This window comes from Monodelphis domestica, chromosome 3 (genome assembly GCF_027887165.1).
Source record: "Monodelphis domestica isolate mMonDom1 chromosome 3, mMonDom1.pri, whole genome shotgun sequence".
Taxonomy (NCBI): Eukaryota; Metazoa; Chordata; class Mammalia; order Didelphimorphia; family Didelphidae; genus Monodelphis; species Monodelphis domestica.
In genome coordinates this window covers 259,457,546-259,483,138 of record NC_077229.1, presented here as the reverse complement: position 1 = coordinate 259,483,138, position 25,593 = coordinate 259,457,546, and the positions used below count along the sequence as shown (strand labels likewise).

The 25,593-nt window shown below is 37.4% G+C and overlaps 2 protein-coding genes across 9 annotated transcripts in view; one reads left to right on the top strand and one right to left on the bottom strand.

Annotated features, from left to right (window-relative positions):
- Positions 1-25,593, bottom strand: part of PPP4R1 (protein phosphatase 4 regulatory subunit 1) — a 111,613-nt gene that overhangs the window by 71,888 nt on the left and 14,132 nt on the right. For 4 of the 8 annotated variants that reach the window (XR_008917667.1, XM_016431689.2, XM_016431687.2 and 1 more), the window contains exons 2-3: positions 12,364-12,442; positions 8,846-8,890 (exon numbers count right to left, since the gene is read on the bottom strand). Coding sequence is in view for 7 of the 8 variants with exons in the window: in XM_016431689.2 (XP_016287175.1) it covers positions 8,846-8,890; positions 12,364-12,379 (61 nt within the window). In the remaining variant the exon portion in view is untranslated. Of the gene's footprint in view, positions 1-8,845; positions 8,891-9,183; positions 9,847-12,363; positions 12,443-25,593 lie in introns of those variants that run through there. The other 4 variants (XM_007487717.3, XM_056823650.1, XM_007487718.3 and 1 more) reach the window with 1 other exon arrangement.
- RAB31 (RAB31, member RAS oncogene family) overlaps positions 9,970-25,593 on the top strand; it is a 261,556-nt gene continuing 245,932 nt past the window's right edge. Inside the window, exon 1 of the mRNA XM_007487716.3 lies at positions 9,970-10,051. The gene's annotated coding sequence lies outside the window, so the exon portion shown is untranslated. The remainder of the gene's footprint in view (positions 10,052-25,593) is intronic.

The window sequence follows — 25,593 nt, the reverse complement described above, 5'->3', positions numbered from 1 at the left end:
TAGTCATAGCAGATGAAGAAGAGTGTTGTAGACATGGAGGACGGCCAGACAAAATAGCTGGAGCTGAGAGATGAAGTGTCTGGTCTCTAGAAGAGCAAGGAGACCAATGCCACTGAATGCAAGAGTACCACAGGGTAAGGTTTAAAAAGACTGTAAAGGTAGGGGGTTAGGTTGTGAAGGTCTCTGAATACCAAGTGGAGCATTTTATATTTGCTACTGAAGGCAATAGGAAACCATTGGAATTTGTTGAGGGGGGTGGAAGTAGCAAGGGAGGGTGAAGGGTGACATGAGCAGGCCTGCATTTTAGGAAAATCATTTTAGTGGCTGAATGAAGAATGGACTGAAATAGGGCAACACTTAAGGCAGGCAGACCTATCTGCAAACTACTGTAATAATCCAAGATTAAGGTGATGAGGGCTAGTACTAGAGAAGTGACAATGTCAGAAAAGAGAAGCAGGCATATTTGAGAGGTGACAAAGATGAATTTGACAGGTCTTGGCAACAGCTTAGTTATGGAAGAGTTGAGATAATGAAGAATCCAGGGTGACTCTAAGGTTACTGGACTGATGGATTAAGAAGATGGTGTTGCCCTCAATAGTGATGGGGTAATAACTAAGTAGTACAGTGGATATAGTACCACTATATAGTGGGTATAGTGCCACTTCCTGGGGTTAGTTAGACTCATCTTCAAATCTAGCCTCAGAGACCCTGGCCCAGGGTCATGCAGCTAGGAAGTGTCTGAGACCATAGTTGAACCCAGGACCTCCTGTCTCAGCCCAGCTCTTAATCCACTTAGCCACCTAGCTGCCCCTTAAAAATACTATTTTAAATAGGGAGAGCATCATCAGTATTGAAATACATGGAAGCTGATGAGATCACCAAGTAAAAAAGTATAGAGGGAGAAGGGAAGAATGTCCAGGAACAAAACTTAGGGACATCTACAGTTAAGAATTGCTAAACCAGACACAGTTGTTCTTTGGACTGGCAAAGAAAGGAATTAAGGAGTTGATCTGATTGTACATTCAAAGGCAACAACAAATATTTCATGGAATATCTGGTCATTTAAAAAGATCCTGGTGGAAAAATTATAGTTTATGCTCTATTACTGGTTGCTAAGAATAAAGAAAAAAATGAACTCTATTTAGAACCTAAGTAAAACCTTTGTGGTTAAATCAATTCATATCCTGATAATCAAGGAGAGTTCAAGGCAAAGATGACAAGCATGACAGTCAGAAATAGATGGGGAAGCTTCATTTGGGAAAAAGAAATTAAGTCAGAGATTGTAGACTACACAGAAGCCTCAGGACTTTGTCTCACGAACACTTCCTTTGAGAAGAGCATTAGTAGGGGCTAGTCCTTGCAAGCACCAAATAACATCACAAAAATGAAATAGGATATGTTTTAAGACAGGAAAAGACTTGTTACAGATGTGAGAGTTATCCCTGAATCAGCTGTCTAGTACAGTCAGACTACTGACTTGTCAGGAAAGAGATCAGAATAAGTAAAAACAAAGAATGCTGAAGAAAAAGATATGGCATATAACTAAAACCACCCAATTCTAAACTATGTGAACAATTAAAAAAAGGAAATGAAGATGAGAAATGATACTTCCAATGACAACATTTGCACTGCAAATCTACTGCTACAAGACCACCAAAAGAGCACTGTAGTGTCATAATAACAATAACAGCTAGCATTTATAAAGTACCTATAATATACCAAGAACTGAGCTAAGAATTTTACAAATATCTCATTGATTCTTACTTCTTAATCTTTTGAAGTAGGTGCTATTATTATCCCAATTTTATAATGGAACAAACTAAGGCAAACAGAAGTTAGAGACCTACACAGGTCATACTTAGAATCTAAGGCTGGTTTTGAACTCAGGTTTTCCTATGCCACTTACCTGCCTAGTCAACATTAAACTTAAAACTTTAAAGGCAAAACACTAGATTAGAATACAAACTCATTTGTAAAAGCTTATGAAGGATAACGAACTATTATGAGTAGTAATATCTTATAAAGCAGACAGAAAAGAACAGAGGACAAAACTGGTTTAAAGTAAGCATGGCAAGAGATCCAACTATACAAAGCCATCACAAGGGTTAAAGGATAAAAATAAAAGAACAGAAAAATGCAGCTCACTAGAGATTACTGTAACAAACTTTTCACCACAAACACTGGAACTACCATACTTTCCCCCTGCTGTGTATCTGATACCAGTTACATTTACTGATTGACTACAATTTAACTGATATTCATTTTTATGTTTTGTTAGGAAAAATGACTGAAGACAGCACCAGAACAATGGACAAAAGATGACAGAGCAGAGGTTGGAGACAAAACAAAACGTGGCAATGTTGCCCAATTTTTTACAGTCAAATAGAGTGGGAAAATAAAAGTGGTAGAAGGGCCTACCTGAGGTTTTGCTTTCTGCTGTTCATGGTCAACCTAATGCACCTGAAGTCTGCTTGTGGCAGGGGCCCTGATTCTGTTTCCACTTTCGCTTTTTTTGTGTTTGTGTTTTTTTTTTTTTGAGATGGGGAATGTTGCAGGGTGCTGAGCCTCAGGGCAGGAACTTAATGAGCTTGAGCACACCTATAGATTGGGGTTAGGTGGGGTGTAAGCAAGTATTGGCTTATATCTGAGGTTTCAGCCATCCATGGTTCCCATCTTGGAAAATATCACCCTTGAATATGGGGACTGACTATATTTTTGTTATTCAAATCTAGCCATCTCTATTTTGTTGTATGACTTAGAAAATAGTTTTAGGTATATGTTTTTTTGCTATGGTCTATTTTGATTTCATAAAAAAGAATTAATTGTGTTACTGAATATGATACTCTATGCATACATGGACAAACTTTATAATATACCTATCAACCTATAATATCTTTCCCATCTGTAAAAAAACAAAAAGCAGGATAGGTCTTCTCAAGAAAGCTACATTAGAGAGGGCAGTTGGGGGGTGGGGGAGGCTAACAAATCTGATGAACCATAAGTTTACTAAGTCCCTAGCTGACAATCACATAGAATATAGGCTCTCAAGGGCAGAGGTTAAAATAACTAAGACTCAATCACTCTCAAATTAAGGGCTTATTTGCAACTTTTACATTTAAAAGAACCTGTTCATAAATTGCAATCTTTGTTTTAAGATAGTTAGATGGGAAGAATTATTTTTTAAACATTCCACAAAATCTCAATACTACCTAAGGCAACCAAAGGGACCACTGTTGGAAAAGCAGGTATTTGAATCTTTTTCATCACTTTTGAATGTGAAAAACAATATGGAAAGGTTCTACAATCTTGCACACTCCAAAAAATTAGTAGCATTAGTACTTGGGATCAGCTACAGGAAAAAAAGGTAATACTTCATAGAAAAGCATTAACCAATCACTTCCAATTAACCTTGGACTGAATCTTACATTTTCTTAAATAAGCATCTCTTCAAGTCCAATTCTGATATTTTCAAAGGATATTTATATGAATATGTAGATCTTTACCAATATATGTAGACATACTATATATATACATACACAAACACACACATATATACATCTTCCACTAAAGTATTCCTATGTTACTTTAACCTGCTGTGGCTGTGGTGGGGACTGAGTTCTCAAAAGCCTTGCCAATGTAGTATTAACCTTTGCAGGTACTCCTTGCTTGTCCTTTTTGGTAAACAATCAATGACATCACAGGGTCTTGACTTGCATGTGAATTGGATTTAAGAAAGACAGAGTTGCACAAAGTTATCATCAGCCTTGTGTTCTCTCAGACCTTAAAATTCAGTAGCAAAGACAAAAGTTGGGACTGGTGATGCCCCAGGTTGCAATGAATAATCTTCTTGGATGTATGACCAAGTTCTAAGCCACAGTGTGGGCTTCAGCTGCCTTTATGGCCTTTGGAACAAATTGTTCTCATCCACCCATGTCTTGAGGGGACACACTTTGTGTAGACTCATCGCTAATTAACTACTCAGATGGTTTTACGGGGTTGTGGCCCCTGTGCACACTACAGCTCCTGGAAGCCATACGTGATAGTTGACTGAAAAGTAGACACCAAAGGTGAATGAGCAGCCCTGAAAAGTGCTTTAGCAAGCCCTCACACCAGAGTTGCTAGTCCTCCCTGAACATCCTATACACTCCACGGTTCTATATCAAATAGGAAAGGCTTCAACAATAAGGGAATGGCTAAAGAAGCAGCTTAGCAAAAGAATTATCATCAAAAAGTAAGGACCAAATGATGAATTTTTCTTTAAGCAATTCAAGTTATGGCACAGGAGTCTAAAGAATTAAAGTTATGAGTCATCCAAAAGGCAGTAAGAGTAACTCAAAACAAATTATATCACACAAACCTATTTACATAAAAATTGATGAGAAGCAGTATACAGGATGTCAACAGACTACATATGACTCTAATATGAGAAGGCCAAAAGATCAAAATATAACTGACAGAAACTTCCAATGAAATCCAAAGTATCAAGTGATGTTTCTAAAGTTTCCAGGATGGTAGATGGACTGTTCCCTCTCCCCAGACAATACTCCTACCCATGAAGGATTTATAGGATGACAATAGCTAAGAAGGCATCTGAATGTCTAGGGGAAGTATCCATAATGAGATGAGAGTTCTACTTAGAAGTATAGAAATAACTCACACAGACCCACCTACTAAGGTGAGGAGATTTTCAGCATTGGTAAAGATGTACCCTAAGGTAGATTAAAAAAAAAAGTTCTACTTCTGTCCAAAATGAGATTTGTTTAGACTTTGTGAATAAGTTTTTATGATTTGAGGCAAGTCATTTAATTTCTCTGGGCTTTGGTTTCCTTACCAATAAAAAAGGGGCCAAAGTAAATAAGGCTTAATATAATTCTTTCCTAAAATACTGTCCTTCCATCAAAGGTCTATGACAAGCAGAAATTTCAAAATACATTATTAATCCTTACTGGACTGTACTAATCCTCAAATCTTCAGTTATTAAGTATAAATATGTGTCTAACCTGGAAAGCTGATTATATTCTATGCAAATGGTATTTAAGTTTTATCCAATATTAAAGTTAAAAATCTGTTTTATGATAACCCAAATGTCAAAAGTATATCTAAAAATCTGGATACAACACCATATAAAACTGTACTTTTGGGACAATTCTAAAGTGATTCCTGTTAATTGACATAATTTACCAGGCTCGACCATATTTGAAATTCCTATCTAAAATATCCTTTTAAGAGTGGAAAATGCATTTTACCATAGGATATCCTCTTTAATCCTAAAGTCAGTCAGTCAGTGTAGTACCAAGTCATTTTAAGTGTATAATATACTCTAAGTGTATATTATACTCTTCACAAAGTAGTACATTAAAAGGCAAAAATCAACAAAAGATCCATGTTTAAGGACAGATCATTAGTTTTTCCTAACTCAATCAATAAAGTTATTAAGCACCTACAATGTGCCAGGCACTGCCCCACAGAGAGTCTTTTATTCTCTCCCCACCTTTTAAAGAGGTAGGTAAAAGAATCTTGATACTCAAAAAGTGAATTTGACTTGGTTCTAGAAGAAAATCCAGGCACACAAAAGTATACCGAAAAGGCTTAATATAGGTCTGTCCTCTATCTAGTGCTGTTTGCTATACAAAAAAAGACTGAAGAGGCAATTAACTTTAGGCCAGAGTTCTATAAATCCTAGGCACCAAGTCATCATGGTGTCTAGAAATCTCATTGTGGTGTTTAGTATTTTTTTTTTGCAGTTTTACCCTAATACTATATAAATGTATCGGTAGTTCATGTTCATTCCTTTTTTATAATCTGAGAAGCCTATGATTAGACATTGCTACTCTGTAGGAGCAACAATGTGAACTCACCTGGAGGCTCTCCTCATCCACTCCAGATTGTATTTTTTTAATCCCTCCCTTCTCCCCTCTCAACCTAACTCTTGAAACAAAGATTAAAAAATGAAGACAAAATAATTTATTAAATCCATTCAATGTATCAATCTTTCTAAAAGTATACGCAATATTCCACAGCCATAGCCTCCCACTTTTGCAAATAAAAAAGTAACTTTACTCTTTTATTCTATTGGATCAAGCAGCTCAATAGATGTAACCATTCATCTAGTTTGGTTTTCAATACAGGAGTGATAAATTTATGAGAAAGTTGCTTGGATACTCACCAATCTTCTCAAAAGGTAAGAGTCAGAAATGTGTAGAAAATAGGACAAAAATTTAGTAGAAACTTGAAAATCTTAATCTCTTGGCCCTGATATACCAGCCTCATATCTTTTCTTACTTTCCTTCCTTCCCCCCAATAAATCATATATATTATGCCTCCGGATTTTAAAATGGTCACTGAATGAAGCTATACCCTAAGTCCTCTTTACACATAATAATAGAAGTCAAGCAAAAGTTCCAGTCACCTGAACAGAATAAACAAATATTTACTGAGTTTACTGTGATGTCAGGCAGCTTTGTAGTCATTCTAAACTTTTATTACATGTATCAGAAAAATTTAAGATGTTTCTATGTTATGGAAGAAGCCTTTAAAGAAACTTACCAAACCTGAAAATTGATGAATCCCTTAACATCTAACAATAAGCTGACGGGGGGCAGCTGGGTAGCTCAGTGGATTGAGAATAAGGCCTAGAGATGGGAGGTCCTAGATTTAAATCTGGTCTCAGATACTTCCTAGCTGTGTGACCCTGGGCAAGTCACTTTACTCTCATTGCCTAGCCCTTACAACCAATTCATAGTATTGATTCTAAGACAGAAGGTTAAGGGTTTTTAAAGAACAACAAAAACAACAACAAAATCCCCCAAATGTTGATAGATGTAATATATCATGGGGATTGTTCAAGGTCACCAAAGTATGTGGTCTGACTCCAGACCCAGTACTTTTTCTGTTATACCAGCCTGCTTCACATCGGTCTATTCCCTGTTTCCAGATCTTCCTCAAAAAAAAAAAAATTTCATAAGCCATCAATCTGCTACTTGCATTAATTTAAAATAATCTCAATTGACATTTTTAAGTTATTAGGACAGACATATGAGAACTAAGATGAAAAAGTAGAGGCAGTCTTTTCCATTGAATATAATTTAAAAGATTTTTATTTAGAAAGTGATTACTGTTAACTTCCTTTATGCGAACCTTTTATGCTTAATTCTTAATTTAAAATTTTAAGGTGTGATCATAGTTTCTGAAAGGGAAATGTTTGTTGAATAAAGTGATTAAATCTGAAATGTGAATTCATACCCTTTTCAGGAATATGTCTATTAAGTAAAACATGATCTGTTGAATAAAACATTTCTATTGCATAAAACACATACGGGGAAACTTAAGGCAAGTTTAATTTGAGAAAGGAAAAAACAATTGAGAAGTGTCATTAATTAGTATGCTGTTAACTCTGGATTACTGAATATGTTGTGGGTCACTTACAGTCACTGTCAGTTTCAACTGGATATTTTATTAAGTATAATAATCTGCCTTGTGTTCAGTTGGTGCAAGTTCAAGTAATGTAAGCTAATTTTAACATTAGCTCAATGTAAACCAGTCATGAAACTAAGTCTGCCAAGGGAACCAGGCTATAAAATCCATTCTAATAGCAAAGAAATAGTTCTTGGATTAGCCAATTTTTCTCCATGAGTTTTAATAAAAAGAGTTGCTTAAAAGCTAATTGTAATATGCTTTGAGACGAACTTTTGCTGCAATACTGTCACTTCTACTAATTAATTTTCTTATCCTATTCTCTTTATTTCCCTAAACACATAAGACGAAGATAAATTCAAGGACTTCAAAATAAATTAAAACGTCCCCCCAAAACAAAACTGAAATTCTTTAACATGCCTATACAGTAAAGTTGAATAGTCTTAAGTCACCTAAGATGGATAAAAGTAAGCAAACTGCCCTTGAAACCTTAAATGTGTCTATCTTTTAAAAAGTTCCAGTGTTCAAAGACTTTAGGGCAATTTTTTTTTCCATTTGCATTCAAAGAAAACACTTTCTGAACACATCACCACCACTCTCATAATCATTTTCAACCTTTCCCAAGTCAACTTTTTAAGTACTTCCCAATCTTTTCTTCTAGAGGACAAAAAGGGAAAAACCAAAAAAAAAAACCTCCAAAAATACGATCTAGCGAAGAGGATTTTTGATCTCTATAAGATGAACTCGAACCAAGAAAACTCAAAACAACTTCCTGCTCAGTTTCCCTACAAGAATACTCACACCTATTTTTCTGAAATAACTGTAAGAAAAGACATCTCCGGTAGTTCTGTTCCCTTACTAGTTAGGAAGAGATGGAGGAGGGGGCGCTAAAACAATAAATTAACTCAAAACACCATCGACCACTACTGAAAACCGCACATTTGCTCTAGTCTGGCAAAACTAGCATTTCAATTCTCCCCCACCCAAGAGGAGCTGGGGTGGTGGGCCCAGAAAGCCGACAGTAGTGTCCTACCCCAAAAAATACAATCTGGGATTTAAAAACGACCTTTTCCTGGCAGAGGTAGAGACAGTTCGATAGATAAGAGTACCCACCCCCCCAGTTCCCCCCCACCTCTAAGACTCCTTCCCGTAACAACCTCACACCCCAGATACAAACGGTCAACTACCTTTCTCCTCCCCGACAAGATCAGAGCCCGGTCCAAGTTTTTAGATCTTCCTTCCAGGCCTCGACCATCCCAGGCTCCTTAGGCAGGTCCCCCCACTCCATCTCGAGTGGCTCGGACTGAGGCCAAGGGAACTCCTGGTCCCGGGCCTCGGGGGGCGAAGGGAGCACACGAAGGGGAAGGGGGGCGGCGGGGTGATGGTATAGCAAAAGACTCTAGTTTGGGCCGAGAAGCGAAGCAATACTCACATCCTTCTATTTCCTCCTGCAGGTCCTCCTGAAGCAGTGAAAGATCTGTGAGGAGGAAGGTGGGGGATGGGGGGAGGGGAAAGGAAGAGAAGAAAGGGACAAGGTCAGCGCCCCCCGTGGGGAGGGGGGGCAGACGCCTCCTCTCCCCTCCCCCCCCACTACTACCCTCTCCCTTACCCCCCCCAACTGCGCGCCTTCCACTCAAGGCTCGCCTCAGCCCGGCCCCCTTTTCTCCCGCCCCGTCCCCTTTCCAAAGGGGTAGTCCCCTACGGCCCGCCCGGCTAATGGGGCGAGAGGCCGGCGGAGCCAGTGGCCAGGAAGAACAGGGGTCCACGTACCCGCCATCTTGCGGTCGCCCCCTCCTCCTCCGTCTCCCGGGGATCCGGGACTACATTGAAGCGGCGCGAGCCAGGGAACCGGTGGACGCGCGCGCGCGGGCGGAGAAACTGGAGGAGGTGGTTGTGGGAGGGGGAAGGGTTGCTAGGGGCCGGCGCGCGAGAGCCAGTGTGCGAGCTCCAGACCGGACGGGACGGGATAGCGCGAGGGTGAAGTGGGGGTGGGGCAAGAGGAGAAGCGGGGCGGAAGCCTAGGCTTTGGGTTGAGCGGGTGTCCGCTGAGGTGGCGAGGGAGCTCGGTTGACAACGCCCCAAAGGCTGGGAGGCCGCGAGAACGCGCGAGAGGAGGGGGCACTACTGGGCGCTACTGCGCGTTCACTCCGTCCCTCGTCACTTCTCTCTGCGCGCGCGCGCACGACGATTAGACTCACTCCTAACTCCCCCCTCCTTTTCCTCCCTCTCCGTGCGACTCCCGGATAGACTCACTAAGCGCGCCCCCGCTGTGCCCCCACCCCCTTCCCCCGGCGCGCGCCCGCGCGCGTGCTCCCACACACGCACGCCCGGAGTCGCGCCGGGGCTTAGCGCTAGCTCCAGGAAAGAGGCATACAGCCCACCGGCCTGTGATCCCCTGCGTGTGCTGCAGGCCTGGGCTTCAGGCGTGGCTCTCTGTCCAGCGCGGCTACTCTCCCCCTCCCTTCCCCACCTCACCCCCCCGCCCCCCGCCCTCCATTATTTGGTCACTGGCTTTACCTCTCTCACAGCCTTCCTCCCTCTATATCCCCTCTTCTTCTCGGGTATTCTTCCCGACATTGCGTGTGATTGGGCCTACGCAGGCCCTTCCTTCTCTGATTGGCATGGAAATGGCAGTACAGTAAGTACATTATAGGGAGAGCTCATGGAGGGTTGGTAGCTTTGCAGTTCCACCCTCATTTAGTACATTTGAACTTTAGGGCAAAGGAGACAACATAATTCTGGTGACAAGTCATGGCTATAGACGCCCAATTCCTTCAGCAAATATTAGCTGCCTACTATGTGCTGGGCAGCCTGTGAAGATTACAGCAAAGTACATTGATAAAAGAAATAGTCTTGCCCTCATGGAGCTTATGCTCTACTAAAAGTACATATATAAATGGTATATAGAAAAGAATATATACAAGTGCAGTTTTAACCTTAATAACTTAAAACTGCAGACTTGTAATATCCTGTATGTTATGTACAAAATATAAATTATCATATATATAAATAATATATAGGATGTTTGAAGTTTTAGTACAATATATACAATATACAGGGCATGTCAAGTTTTAGTATAGTGTGTGTATACACCTATACATACATTAACTCCTTACATATTTGCTTTCAAACTATTAAACAGTATTAAATATTGGAAATGTTAAACAGATATATAGAGATACCTACATATAGATCTATACATTTTTCCTTGGGATTGTTATAAGCTTTAACTTGTTTTTTTTTCCTAGTAATAAGCTTTAACTTTAAGCTTTTTTTTAAATCTGGTTGATCTCCTACTAATCCTTTAGGCAGAAGTTAAATGACTGCCCCATAGTATTCTTGTGTCCTGAAAGCTCCACTAGCTTTTTCAATTCAATTTAACAAGCACTTACTAAATTAGTTAACTGTGCTAGGTATTGGGGATACAAAGACAAAAAACCAAAGCACGCTTGCAGAGCTTACTTTCTACTAGAGGAAAACAACCAGCATACAGATAAGAATATTCACATTTTCCACACTTCCACTACACTTAAATCCTTAATTTGTATTGTAATATGTTACAAATTGTAAAGGTCTAATTTTGCTGAAAATAAAGAACAAAATTTGATCTATCTAGTTTGTATTACTTTGTACTATTAGGAGTTTGGTTTGGGAGAAAAGAATGTAACTTTAATTGCTTGTGAAGTGCATTTCTTAAGTTGTATTTTAAGAGTTAGCCAAGTTTTAAGATCTGCCATTTAGGAATTGTTTTGGGCAGTCAGGCTTCCGAAATTTATAACTTTGTTTTTACGTTTTCTATACTTTTAAAGAAATTCCTTTTCTTGGGCTTTACTTGTAAGCACTACCCTCACATAGGCTGTATATGTAAGCATATTTATCTGAAAAGAATAAAGACCTGTACTTAGCCACATAGGAAAAAAAATTATGAATTTAGGTGTTAAGAAATGTGTGCTCAGTTCTTTAAAACATAAAATTTTTTAAAAGGCCAAATTTTCCTACCTCATTTCTTCTCTTTACACGATATGTTCTAATGTCTACTTCCAGCAACACTCTCCCTCAAAATGACACGCAGAAACAGGAATTACAAAATCCATCAGGATGGAGAAACACTTTATCTAGTTTGACAAACTGTCTTTCAGCAGACTAGTACTAAATATACCCCAAAGTAAGTCTTCAGTCCCTGCCTTATATTAATTGAATTGATGCACCTGACAAAATTATGCATGTCACTGGGGTATGGGGTGGGAAGAAAAAGCAAAGAAGATGGGATTATTTAGAAAACTTAGGTATAGAAGTTTTAGCTGGTTTTTAATTCTATGAAGGTCAAGCAAGTATTTTGTTTTTATTTTATTAAAGAATTTTAATGATTTCTACCTATACATTCAGTGCAATCTTCTTAGCCACATATTCTATAACGAGTTTTCTTGACCATTTTGTTGAGGGGATCCATTTAAAGAGCAACTAAAGTATAAGTTCAATCTATCCCATCTCTCCTTTCCAAACCATGCATGGTAGTTAATAAAGTACTCAAAATGATGTTACTTTGCTGGGATTTTTTTTAAAGGAATATTTAGACAAAGAATAGCAGTCATTGTTCTCTTTCCCCTTCCCTCAGTTTCACTTACAATGTATTCTGTGTGATGTGAGAGAGGCTGTGTGTTGTCTAGTGTTCAGAGCACAGTACAGGGTCTAAATTCTTATTCTGCTGTGCCACTGACATCTGTAAAATAGTTGATGATACAAGTTAATTTTTTGTGAAAAGTTCTAGCTAAACACTAACCGACTACTGAAGCTAACATTTCTAAGCAGAAAGCCTTTTCCACTTAATAGGGAGCAATTATGTTAACTGCCCCAGTGCTTTATAAATTGATGCATTTCACTCATCTACAGGAACTTAATGTCATTGGGCAGATCATCCTAAATCAATGAGAAAAAAGAAGCCTGACATACCTTGACGCTGACCCATTTATATAAACTCTTGTGCCGGCAAGTAAACCTTTTTTTGTCTCTGAAATGGTCATTCCTGAAGCTGAAAGTATATAAAAAGGCAGACTTGTCAGTTGGTATTTTTAATGATAAATAATGATTTAATCTGTAAATATACCTACCCAAGAACAAGAGGAATCATATTTGACCAAATTCATTTCAACCAATTTATTATCATTAATCCAGGTCTTAAAAAAAAATCAGTCATTATAAATCTCAGATTTCTCTTTTTGTTACTAGTTCCTTTCTTAAATTCTTTTGTGAGTACTTAAAAAAATCTTTATAGGCAAATAAATGTAAACATGGTTTTTTTTTTCCTCTCTCTTTTCTGTTTTTCCAGCCCCTTTCAAAGCTTCATGTCATGATGACCTCCTAGAAAAAGAGAGATTGATCTTGGCCTGGTTTTAATGGTTTGTTTGGTTTGTAAGGAGATATCAGTCCCTCTTCTCTCTAAAAATATATTTAATAGATCCTTTTCACTATTATAATAAAGGTTTGGGAAAAATAACAGTACTGAAATAGTGTTATTTAAACTATGCTCTCTCAATGTATATCAGGGTCATTGGAAAGTTGAAGTCTAAATTTATGTAATATTCAGATGTAGCAAAAAACATTGCTGCTAAACTTATGAGAGAATGATAATCTGACCATAGCCATAATAGTGCACACTGTTCATACAACTACTGCCAAACTTATGAGAGAATGAACCCTCTTTTTGCAGTTCTTTATATCCTTCCCTGGGCTGGAATTCGGAAAGATACTCTATCCCCAACACTGCTCCCATTTTGCATTTCTTCTCTCTAAGGCTGAGAGATTCTATTAGCTTTGTCCCAGGAATAAAAACTGGTCTTAATGGGCAAAATAGGAAGCTGTAAAAACTGGAAATTACTTAAGTGGCATAGCATGGATTAAAAAATAGAATGATGTAGTTTTCTTTATGCTGTTGTGAGACAAACCAATGAAAATTTTAGTTTTTAGAAATCTTGGGATGTTAGAAGTAGGATCAATAGAGATTATCTGGTTTAGCTTCCTTGTTTTTACAGATGAAGTGACTATCATTCAGTGGCAGAGTAGGACTTTCAGAGCATAAATTTTCTGACTCACTTCGGTCTTTTATTTCTTTCCATTACATCCAGGAAGGAACAAAAATAAGTCCTAAACGTTCACAATCTTTGGAATGACTAGATTCAACAAAACCAGAAAAATCCATATGCAAATAACATATTCAAAAGGAATAGCTCAATAATTAAAGTTAAGGCCTGTGGTATTTATCACAATCAAGTCAGCTTTCTTGGTGTAAATGGTATACTTGAAACTGTAACCAGGAATTTGTTTATGGCCCTGGGTTTCTAGACCTGCCTAATTTAGAGAAGTAGTGTTTCACTTGGATTACTGGACTAAACTCCACAAAGTTCAGAAATGTTGCAAAACCAAGGTAGACTGCCAGCAGTTTGGAGAGAGTCTTAGATTTTAAGTTAAATCCAGCCTCTACCTGTGTTACATTGGGCAAGTAATTTTATCTGTCTGTGCCTTAACTTTTCCCATATATAGAATGATAGAGTTGACTAAATGATCTCTCAAGACTAAATCTATGATTTTATGAACTTCAATATTGAAGCTAGGTACAAGGGAAGGATCTCAGACTGCCACCTATCCTAAGATAGAATTGGGTTAAAGTAATATAAATTGCTATTCTCAAGTTAAATGAAACGAACAGGCATTATTAGTACCTTTTATGTGCCAAGCAAGTAGAGGGTACAAAGAAAGAGGGAAAAAACAGTCCTTACTTTTGAGGAGTTCATGGTCTAATAGAGTAGATAACACAAAATTATGTACAAATAAGATACATGAAAGAGAAATTGAAGAGAATAAGTAAGACACTAAGGAGGCCTGAAGGAAGCCAGGAAAGTCAGAAGAGGCAGTAATAAGAAGGGAGAAAATTCTAGGCTTTGGGAAGTTGGTGAAAATGCATAGTTGGGAAATGGAGTTTTGCAAGGAATAGCAAGGAGGCCAGTGTCACTGGATCACAGAGTATTTTGGTAGAGGGGGTGGTAAGGTGTAAGAAAAATGGAAAGGTAGAAAAGGGCCAGATTTGGAGTGTTTTAAAAGCCAAACAAAGGATTTTTTATTTGAACCATGAGGATATAAGGAGCCTCTGGAGCTTATTGAAAAGGGTCATGAATTGGTAGGGAAAGACTTGAAGTAGGGAGACCCCTAGTATTACTACTAATTACACAATAGTCGAAGCATAAGGTAATTAGGGCCTTTAATAGGGTAGTGGGGAGGAGACAATCAAGAGAGGTTTCCAAGGTAGAAATGGTTGGGAAGGGGGTGTGTGTGAAAGATAAAGAGTTGAGTTTTGGGCATGTTTAAGATGGTTGCAAGACATAGTTGGTGATAGCAAATAGACCTAAGAAGGTAAAAGAAGTGAATGAAAAAATATGAGATGGAAATAAAATTTACAAATATACCAAAACAGAGCTAAGGTATAAGGTAAGAATGAATTGATTAATCCTTTATTAAGCATCTGTGCAAAGTACTATGTTTCTTTCTGGGTAGGTACAAAGATATATAGGTACACGGGCCTGGGTCTCAAACTTGGAATCCATTGTGGCAAAAAACAAGTACACTGATGGAAATTATAAATGCCTTGACCAGAAGAAAGACTAAACAAGATCATGACTCATACAAGCCTTCTTGACCTGTGCAGTTCTTACTCGTGTCATTTAATAATTCTACTAGAGAGGATACAGCCAATGTTAGGGAATCTTTCCTTTGGTATTTTAAAACTTAACTGACATCATTGAGATTTTCCATCTTTTATTCCTTATGCTCATTATGTGCCTGATCAGTCTCCTTTTGTGGGGTTTCTTTATCTTTTTACTAACCCTTTATCCAACTCATTGCATAAAATTCATTATTATTATATTGCCATATATCTTTCCATTAACTTTTAAGTGACCTAAATTTTTGATCCTTTTGAGATTGTAATGTTCATAGGGCATTCATTGCCATATAGTATATTACTGGATGAATATAAGTGTTAAAAAAATGTATTTTTATTGTCAAGGAACACCTTGATATACTTGAATTTTTCAAACATAATGCAATCTGATTTTTTATTATTAAATTTACACTGTTTTAAATTGCTCACATAAAGGCCCCATGGTGTTTACTTTGTTATTTACAAAGCATTTTCAGACTGGAGAAAATAAATCTTTGCACCAGATATTTCTGATCCAATTTCCAAGACCAAACTTCCCAGTGGATAAAGTCAAAGAATATAATTGAACAGTTCTTAAAAGAAAAATTACAAATCATATAATAAAGCCATAATAAACATTTTTCCAGATCACTAATAAGAGGAATGGAAATCAAAGAACTTCGAGGTTGCTTATTTGTGTGGCATGTGCTAAATTCAATTAATTAGAAATGAATAATATACACAGTAGTTTCTCTTTGGTTATGCCCTTCCCATATATCAAGCAGGTGGCATATGGGATTTGATATTTAAATCAGACTGGATCTATTAGGCACTATTAGACCTAATACATAACATTTATAACCCTGGTTTATACAGTTATCAAAAAGTAAATATAGGGAACAACAGAAGCAATGAAGGAGAAAAAATGGAAACCCATGTGTTTAATAGCTGGGTCATGGAGTTCAGTCCCCATATATGAGTTATCATAGCTCCATTGTGTACCTTTAACAAATGCTACCCAAAATTCAGTTCTTTCATAAAGATATACAGAATGGTACAGTTCTTTCATCTATTCAGCTGTTCAATGTGGAAGAATGGTAGATGTCTTCAACACTATTCGGGTCCCTAGGATGCACAACTTGGCAGCTACTTTCCAAACTACTAACAACTATCTAGTTCCTGGAAGCATTCTATAATGACTGAAATTATTTGGGCAAAAAAACATCCTAAAAATGTATTCACTGCTCTGTGATAATAAAAAGAATGTTAAGAACTACCACTACCTTACAATATAAGAAACTTTACAATTAACTAAGCACTTTTAAATGCATTATCTCACTTAAACCTTAAAACTACAGTACTTATTTTACATTTTACAAATGAAGTAACTGAAACTAAGAAAAGGCTATGTGCTTTCATGTATTTTAAGGCTCCAGTGAAACATTTCTATTACACTGAATCATATAAATCCCTAACTTAGTTATTATATATTATTAATTAACTTATTATCTATGGATCAGGACAACCTGAAAAGGACTATTTTCACAAATAGACTCTAGTTATGAAGTACCATGGAATTAAATGGCCTAAAAGGCAATTTACTTTATAATATTTACCGAGCTGACATAATAAGAACTTTTAGAAACAACATGCAAAGTCCTGGCCAATACTATATTCCAAATAGGTGAAGTTTATCATTGACCTATTTGGTCAAACTGAGTAAACCTTTATGTTATATGTATACATAAATATATATATAACATATAATAGAGCATGTCCAAACATTCCAAGTCTAGCACTAAATAGAACATTTGCAATGAAAATTCAGGAGTCATGAGAAACAAGTAAATAATACAATTAAATAACTGGATGGGATGATGACAAATCATATCACATTCTAATAGGAAGAGAAAAAAGAAGTATATTATCAGAAAACCAATGTTTTTAAAAGTGAAAGAGAAATCTAATATAGTTTTATAGAATGGTTTCATTAGCAGAAGAAAAGGAAAATGAGAGAATGGGATACATGAGAAATATTGAGGGATCTGTGGTAGAATGTGCATCATATGAAATTCACTTTTCATCTAAATCAGACAAAGGAAGTGTTAAACAAAGTCTCATAATCCAGCTTGATGTGAATATTTAACATTGATATTTATATTTATACATTAAATTCAATAGGGAAATAAGTAGAGACAAGAAAGGACTTTAAGAGGGATAGTAGAAATATTACAAAGGCAAAGTGAAACAACTCCATTGTTGGAGAATAGATTAAGGAGGATAAATTAAAAGAAGAAAAAGAAAAAAATCTTGTCATTAGAGCAAAGCAAAACAAATATATCACACCTATGACTACTATTAAACTCCTCTTTCACTTTTATAAAGAAAGGAAAGATGGCAAAGAGAAGAAGATGGGCAAGATGAAAAAATAGAGGGGAATGCAGATATAACAATCATAACTTTTTGGTTTCCTTTATAAGAATAGGAAAAAATAACAAAATGGAAAGGTAACAAAAACTGGTTCAAACCAGTAAAACTGTTATAAACTAGTTCAGACCAGTTGTGACTGGTCAAAATCAGTCTAAATTGATCCAACATAGATTTTAAGGGGTTAAGGAATGAAAGAGAAAGTGGAGGTTCCTGTTATAGATGGCCTTTTTGAGTTCAGCTATAAAGGGAGAAGAGATAGGATCATAGTTAGCAGAGAAGGGAGGATCAAATGAGAATTTTTTCAGCCTGGAGACATGGACATGTTTGTAGACACGAGGAAATAATCACTTAAAATAAGTGATAGAGTGGGATTGAAGAGGGTAATTTGATGGAAAAGTTGAGATGAAATGGAAATGCTTGAACAAGTAGAGGTTAGAGGACTAAGGCCTCATCATATTGTGGCCTTGATTTTTTCTGCAGCATATGAGACAAGGTTCTCAGCTGAGAGAATGAAGTTTTAGGAGAGATGGAAAGGTTTAGAAGAGCCTCTTTGGAGAGTGGAATAGTGAGCTGATAAGGAAGGAGAGCCTAGCAGCAGTGAGAGCTTCATTGAGGTTATAAGGCATTCATTTGTAGTTGACCTAGTGATTGTGTGATTTTCTCCATCTTTGTTCACATGAGATGAAAAAAGCCAAACATGGTGGGAATGATCCAAGACTAAGAATGTTATTTTTTTTAAATGTAATCATAGAATGTATTCTTATCTTTTCATCTCTTCATATATTTCCCTTTTCTTTATATTTCCAGTGTTTGTCATTTCTAATGACATAATACAATCCATGAACTTCAAATATCATAATCTGTTCAGCCATTATTCCCAATCATTGCATCTGTGTTATTTCCAGTAATTTTGTCATTATAAATAAAGTTTTTCATACATACACAGCTTTTTACCCTCTCAATAATGTCCTTAGGGCCTGACCCTCACAATGTGATCCCTAGGTCAATGAACATGAACAGCTTTACAGTTCTTAATGTATATTTTCATCTTGTTTTCTAAAAACAATTCATAGCTGCTCCGGCAATGTAATATTAGGCCTATTTCTCCATGTTTCTATCAGCATTTAATTTGATCATCTGGTTCTCAGTTAACATATTTTGCCAGGACCATATTTTACTAGATTGGGCCTTAGGTAGCAGACACAATCTGTTGCTAGGATCATATTCTTTCCAAAACCAAGTCTTCCCAGCTTGGTCAGTTATATTCATTTTACACCCAACTCTGTCAGAGATCATGACAGCTACCCCTGCCTTCTCTGGATCAGCTGAATAGTCTATATTACATACTGTAATATGGTATATTCTGCTCTAGTCATTTACCTTCACTCTATGTGTGTCTCTCATTTCCAGTGTGTTTCTTATAAACAACACATTGTCAGATCCTGGTTTTTTTATCCTTTTAGCTATCAATTTTCTTCCCATGGATGAATTCATTCCATTCATCCCATTTACATTCAATATGATAGTTATTGTACATTTTTATCCATTCCTCCTCACTATCCCTCTCCTCTTTTCTTTCCACCATTTCCCTCCTAAAATGTCCAATTTCCTTTGACCAACACCTTTTCAATTCACATCACCTCTTTGGGGATATAGACTCTAAATGAACATCCTAGTGCAAACATCAACAACATGGAAATAAGTTCTAATGAAGGTCACATGTAATACCCAGTGGAATGGTGCATCGGTTATAGGAAGGGGTGGGGGAAGGGGAGGGAAGGAAAGAAATATGATTCTTGTAACCAAGGAATAATGTTCTAAATTGACTAAATAAAATTTTCAAAAAAAGAAAAATCAATTCATATCCCCTCCCCCAAATCCTCCATTATCTTCTCCCCTTTCCCTCTTAGTTCCAAATTGTCCCATTTTTCCAAAAACCCCTTCCTTATCCACACAACTGTTCATTTCTACTTCTTGATATGAATTTGATTCTAAAGGTCCTTCCACTGTCTTGTCCTAAGAGTCTCTCCCTTGTCCCCTTATCTTATCCCCCTACTTTTTTTTTAATGTGAATAATTTTATTTTGACATTTTTTTATTTGGTCAATTTCAAACATTATTCCTTGGTTACAAAAATCATGTTCTATTCCTCCCTCCCCTTTTCCCACCCCTCCCATAGCCGACGCACAATTCCACTGGGAATTACATGTGCCCTTAATCAGAACCCATTTCCATGTTGTTGGTGTTTGCACTAGGATGTTCATTTAAAGTCTACATCCCCAACCATATCCCCTCAACCAATGTAATCAAGCAGTTGTTTTTCTTTGGTGTTTTTACTCCCACAGTTTTCCCTCTGAATGTGGATAGTGTTCTTTCTCATAGATCCCTCCGGGTTGTTCAGAATCACTGCATTGCTACTAATGGAGAAGTCCATTATGTTTGATTGTACCACAGTGTATCAGTCTCTGTGTACAATGTTCTCTTGGTTCTACTCCTTTTGCTCTGCATCACTTCCTAGAGGTTGTTACAGTTCCCATGGAATTCCTCCACTTTATTATTCCTTTGAGCACAATAGTATTCCATCAGCAGCATATACCACAATTTGTTCAGCCATTCCCCAATTGAAGGGCATCCTCTCATTTTCCAATTTTTTGCCACCACAAAGAGCGCAGCTATGAATATTCTTGTACATGTATTTTTTCTTATTATCTCTTTGGGGCACAAACCCAGCAGTGCTATGGCTGGGTCAAAAGGCAGTCTTTTAGTGCCCTTTAGGCATAGTTCCAAATTGCCCTCCAGAATAGTTAGATCAATTCACAACTCCACCAGCAGTGAATTAATGTCCCCATTTTGCCACATCCCCTCCAGCATTCATTACTTTCCTTTGCTATCATGTTAGCCAATCTGCTAGGTGTGAGGTGATATCTCAGAGTTGTTTTGATTTGCATCTCTCTGATTATAAGAGTATCCCCCTACTTCTTGATATATACTCTCTTCTGGTTATCCCTCCTTTCCCTCCTGTTACTTATCCCTTTTCTCTTAGCCCATCCTTCCCTCAGTCCCCCAGGGAGACTCTCAGTGCCTCCTTTATCTCAACCTCCTTCCTTCCTGTTTCCTGATTTTTATCCTTCTATTATTCTTTCTTTATTCGTGGTCTGATAAGAGTAGGGTTCTAGTATTACCAGCCCTCCAGCCCTTTCTCCCCTTCTTTGTGATAGTTCCTCCACACATTCCTCCTCTACTCCACCTCCTCCTGGTCTATTCTACTACCATTTCAGCTCATTCCATTACAGTCACCTCAACCTCCAATCTTCTGCCCATACATGCCCCTTCGAAATACCCAGGTAATGATGCCATTGATAGGGGTCATAGATGACAGTTTCCAAATAGGAACTGAATAATTTTAAACTTCCACATAAAGATTAACTTCAAATAAACACTAAAATATAGCAATTGGTATGCTGACATATCAGTTCATTTTAATATACCATTCCTTATACACTGACTGATTGACAATAATTTGGGCAGATCATATACCCAATCACATCGGAGCTCCTTTGGGCATACTGTATTAAGCAATTAATTAGGGAATGAAATGAAGAGAGAAGTAGGTCCTGAAGTTTGAAAATTCTTTCCTAAGTAGTTAATACTTTGGAGACAACTAACAATCAATTATGCTGATCCTTTGAAGATAGACACAGTTAGTGAACCTCAGGGCCCACAAAGTCATTCTAACTTGGACCTATAATGACCCAAGGGTTCCAAATCATGATAAGTTTTGAGTAGAACATAATGGAGCATAAGATTTATAGTTTAGTTTAACATATTTATAATTTAGTTTGTCATATTCCTAAGAAACAATAATTTAGAAGAATTAGATAAGAATAAAAAATTAGAAGAGTTTAAATTCATTTTTATTGTCTTATAGCTATAGTCAGATGTGCTCTACATATAATACAATTTAGAAAGAAGCAAAAGGGGGAAGTAACTAGCCAATATGCTGGAGTAGAAGTAGGAAAGCTCAAGACCAACATGAGAATCCCTTTCAACCAATCTTTAAAAAATATCACAAAAGAATATAAGAGTGAAAGAACCAACAAGGAGAAAGAATGAAACAACTTTCATGCAGAAAACAACTTGAAAGGTAGGCAGAGAGTGTCTGGGTTACTGAGGTGAGAAGGGAGTACAGCTGTCAGAGGCTACAACAAGGAGTAAGGAGCAAGTCAACAGCAACCCATCCCTACCCCAACCCCACATATACTGTTCCAAGTTCTGAACCTGGGCCCAAACCAACATCAAGACCCTGAGACCCTGCCCAAGCCAACAACAGGGCAACCAATGAACACCCTATAAAGTTCCAAGCAAACCCGAAGTGGGGTCCACAGGTCCAGCTCAAGGCAGTCAATGCGGCATGCCTGATCTGGGTAAGCAAGTGTAACGATCAAAAGAGTGTTTCCCTTAAACTGTGACCACGAAAATATGGTTTCAAATAAAAAATATAGTGGTCACCATGGGAAAATTCCCAAATATTAAATATTCTCAAGTCAGCTGGGTTTTATAGAGATTTTTAATTAATACAAACTAAGGAATTAATGAAAGGGAGAGAGTAAGAGGAAATAATGAGAAAAGGGCTAGACTAGGCTTAAGCCTTAAGAGAGAGATAAGTCAGTCTTTAATCTACTCACCAAAAGATTTGTCCCAAGCAAGATTCTAGTGTTCAGAGAGACCCTCCAGTTTAGCTCCTCAGCTCCACTAAGTTCAGCCACCAAGCCCTCCAATTCAGTTTTGGCAAGCTGACCTCCTTCAGAGGCCTTTCTGACCTCCTTTTAAAGAAAATTTTCTCCTATGTCACCTCCCCTAAGTTCTCACATCTACCAATCACAGTAGATGTTTTCACAGGACTGACCATTCTTAATTCACATCTTTAGTTCTCAACTTCTCTGTGTAGACTAAAACTTCTGAGTAAGTTCACACCTCTTTGCCCCTTGCAAGTTTGCAAGTTGCCTGACCTTTTAGTGATTAATTTGACCTTCATAGGTACTTAGCACCCTTTTGTATTAGATCTAAAAATAGACCTAACTTAAGGGCTTTTACCTTACTATAAGTATGAGTTAAGTACTTTTCATTGTTCAGTAAGGAGTTTTACAACTTTATCTTCCCCTAAAGTATGCTTAAGTATGGGTGGAGTTCTCACTTTCCTGATCAAGTAGCTTCATTATTGAAAATGGGGAATGGTCTTAACCAAATGGTCTAAGGTAGAGTCTGAGAATTTTTAACATTCACAAGTCTGAGAAATTTTAAGATTCACACAAGGTCAAGAATCCCAGCCCAAGCTTGTGGTGAGGATCTGAATCCCAGGTTAAGGTAGTCTGTGTGGCAGTGTAAACCCAGATATAGGCTCCTGGATCCCCATCAAGGACAGTCCCCAGGATGCTGGCTTGTAGGAGTCCACCTAGCCAGCCCTTACCAAAGCTCAAGTCAGAACCCCAGGGTAAAACAGTCCACAGTGTGCCCAACCTGATCAGGCCATAATGAGACCAAATGTCCCTACCAAAGCCGAAGGCTAGACTTTGAGCCATCAGCAGTTTCAAGGGGGTGATTGAAACCCACAGCATTGGGAGGTGGCTCTCATAGCTCCCACCCACAGGCCATTATACTACCTTGGAAGAACTGAAACTTACAGAAACCTAGAAAGACTAAGAGTAGAATCATGCAAGAACTGAAGTTCAAGAGAGTGTACTATCCTCCCTGAGAACAGAGGCTGCCTTTAAAATAAAGTGAAAGTCAAGAAAAAGGCTAGGAAAATGAGCAAACATTAAAAAAAAACTAACTATAGAAAATTTTTGTGAAGAAAAAGAGCAAGGCATAGACAAAGAAGAGGATATTGAAAGAAAAGCAAACACACCAAAGTTCCAAGGAAAAATGTGAATTGGACTCTTCTTCTAGAACTGCTCAAAAAGGATTTCAAAAATCAGTTAAGTGAGGCAAAGGAAAAATGAGGAAAAGAAATAAAAGTAATGCAAGAAGAAATGGGCCAAATAAAAAAGGAGGCTCAAAAACTCACAAAAGAAAATAATTTCTTAAAAATCAGAATTGGGCAACTAATGACTTCATGAGACATCAAAAAACAATAAAACAAACAAAAAAGAAAACATGAAGGTATTAAAAAAACAAATGATTTGGAAAATAGATCTAGGAGAGATAATTTAAGACTTATTCGACTACCTGAAAGCCATGATAAAAAATAATCCAGGATATCATAAGACAAGAAATTATTGAAGAAAACTGCCCTGATATTCTTGAATAAGAGAGGAAAATAGTAATTGAAAGAATCCATAGATCACATCCGGAAAGAAATCCACAAATGACACCTCCAATGAATATAATAGTTAAAGTCAAGAGGACCCGCACCCCAAGCCAAGAAGAAAATAATTTTAGCACCTAGAAAGAAACAATGCACATACCATGGAACCACAGTCAGGATTATACAAGATTTAGCAGCCTCCACATTAAAGGATCTGAAGGCGAAAGATCTGGGATTACAACCCAGAGTCACCTATCCAACAAAATTGAGTATATTCTTTCAGGGGGAAAAATAGTCGTTCAATAAAATAGAAGATTTCCAGACATTCCTGGTGAAAAGATAAGACCTAAACAGAAAATTTGATGTCCAAACACAATACCAAGGAGAAGCATAAAAAGGTAAATAAAAAAGATAAAATTTAAGGGACTCACTAAGGTCAAACTGTATTCCTACATGGATAGTAGTAATTCCTAAAATTTTTTATCAGTAGTAGAGCAGTGAGGAGTATGCATAGATTGGAAGGTATGGGACGTAAGCTGATTAGGGTGATATTATATATTTAAAAACTCATGGGGTGGGGGCAGCTGGGTAGCTCAGTGGATTGAGAACCAGTCCTAGAGACGGGAGGTCCTAGGTTCAAATCTGGCTTCAGCCACTTCCCAGCTGTGTGACCCTGGGCAAGTCACTTGACCCCCATTGCCTAGCCCTTACCACTCTTCTGCCTTGGAGCCAATACACAGTATTGACTCCAAGATGGAAGGTAAGGGTTTAAAAAAAAAAGTCATGGGGTGAAAAGAGGAGGATTGCATTGAGAGAAAAGGGAAGGGAGAGATGGAATGGGGTAAATTATCTCACCTAAAGAGGCATGAAACACTTATAATGGAGGGAAGGATGATGGTGGTGACAAGCAATGTTTAAACTTTATTGTCATCATATTGTCTCAGACAGTAAATAAAAACCATACTCATTAAGGTATAGAATCCTATCTTACCCTATAGAGAAGTAGGAGGGGAATAAGACAAGGGAATGGTGGGTGGTAATAGGAGGGAGGGAAAAGTAGCAAGATGCTATAAGCAAAACACCCTTGAGGAGAGACGGAATGAAAGGAAAAAGAGCAGGATCAAAAGGGGAAAAAAAATTGAGAGGAATACATGGTTGGTAATCATAACTGTAAATATGAATGGGATAAACTCACCCATAAAATGGAAGCAAATAGCAGAGTGGATTAAAAACCAGAATCCTACTATATATAGTTTAGAAGAAACACATTTAGGCATGGGGACACACATAGAGTAAAGGTAAGGGGCTGGAGAAGAATATATTGTACATCATCTGAAGTGATAAAAAGCAAGAGTTGCAATCATGATCTCAGACAAAGCTAAAGCAAAAATAAATCTGATTAAAAGAGATAAGGAAGGAAATTACATCGTGCTAAAAGGTACTATGAACAATAAAGTAATATAAATATTAAACATATATGCACCAAATGGTATAGCCTCTAAATTTTTTAAGGAAAAATTAAATGAACTTCAGAAGGAAATAGACAGTAAAACAATACTAGTGGGTGTCTTCAACCTCCCCCTTTCAGATCTGAATATATAAAATGTAAAAATAAATAAGAAGTAAAGGAAATGAATGAAATCTTAGAAGAGTTAGAATTAATAGATCTCTGGAAAGAACTGAATGGGAAGAGAAAAGAATATATCTTCTTTTAAGCAGTACATGGCTCCAATATGAAAATCGACCATTTATTAGGG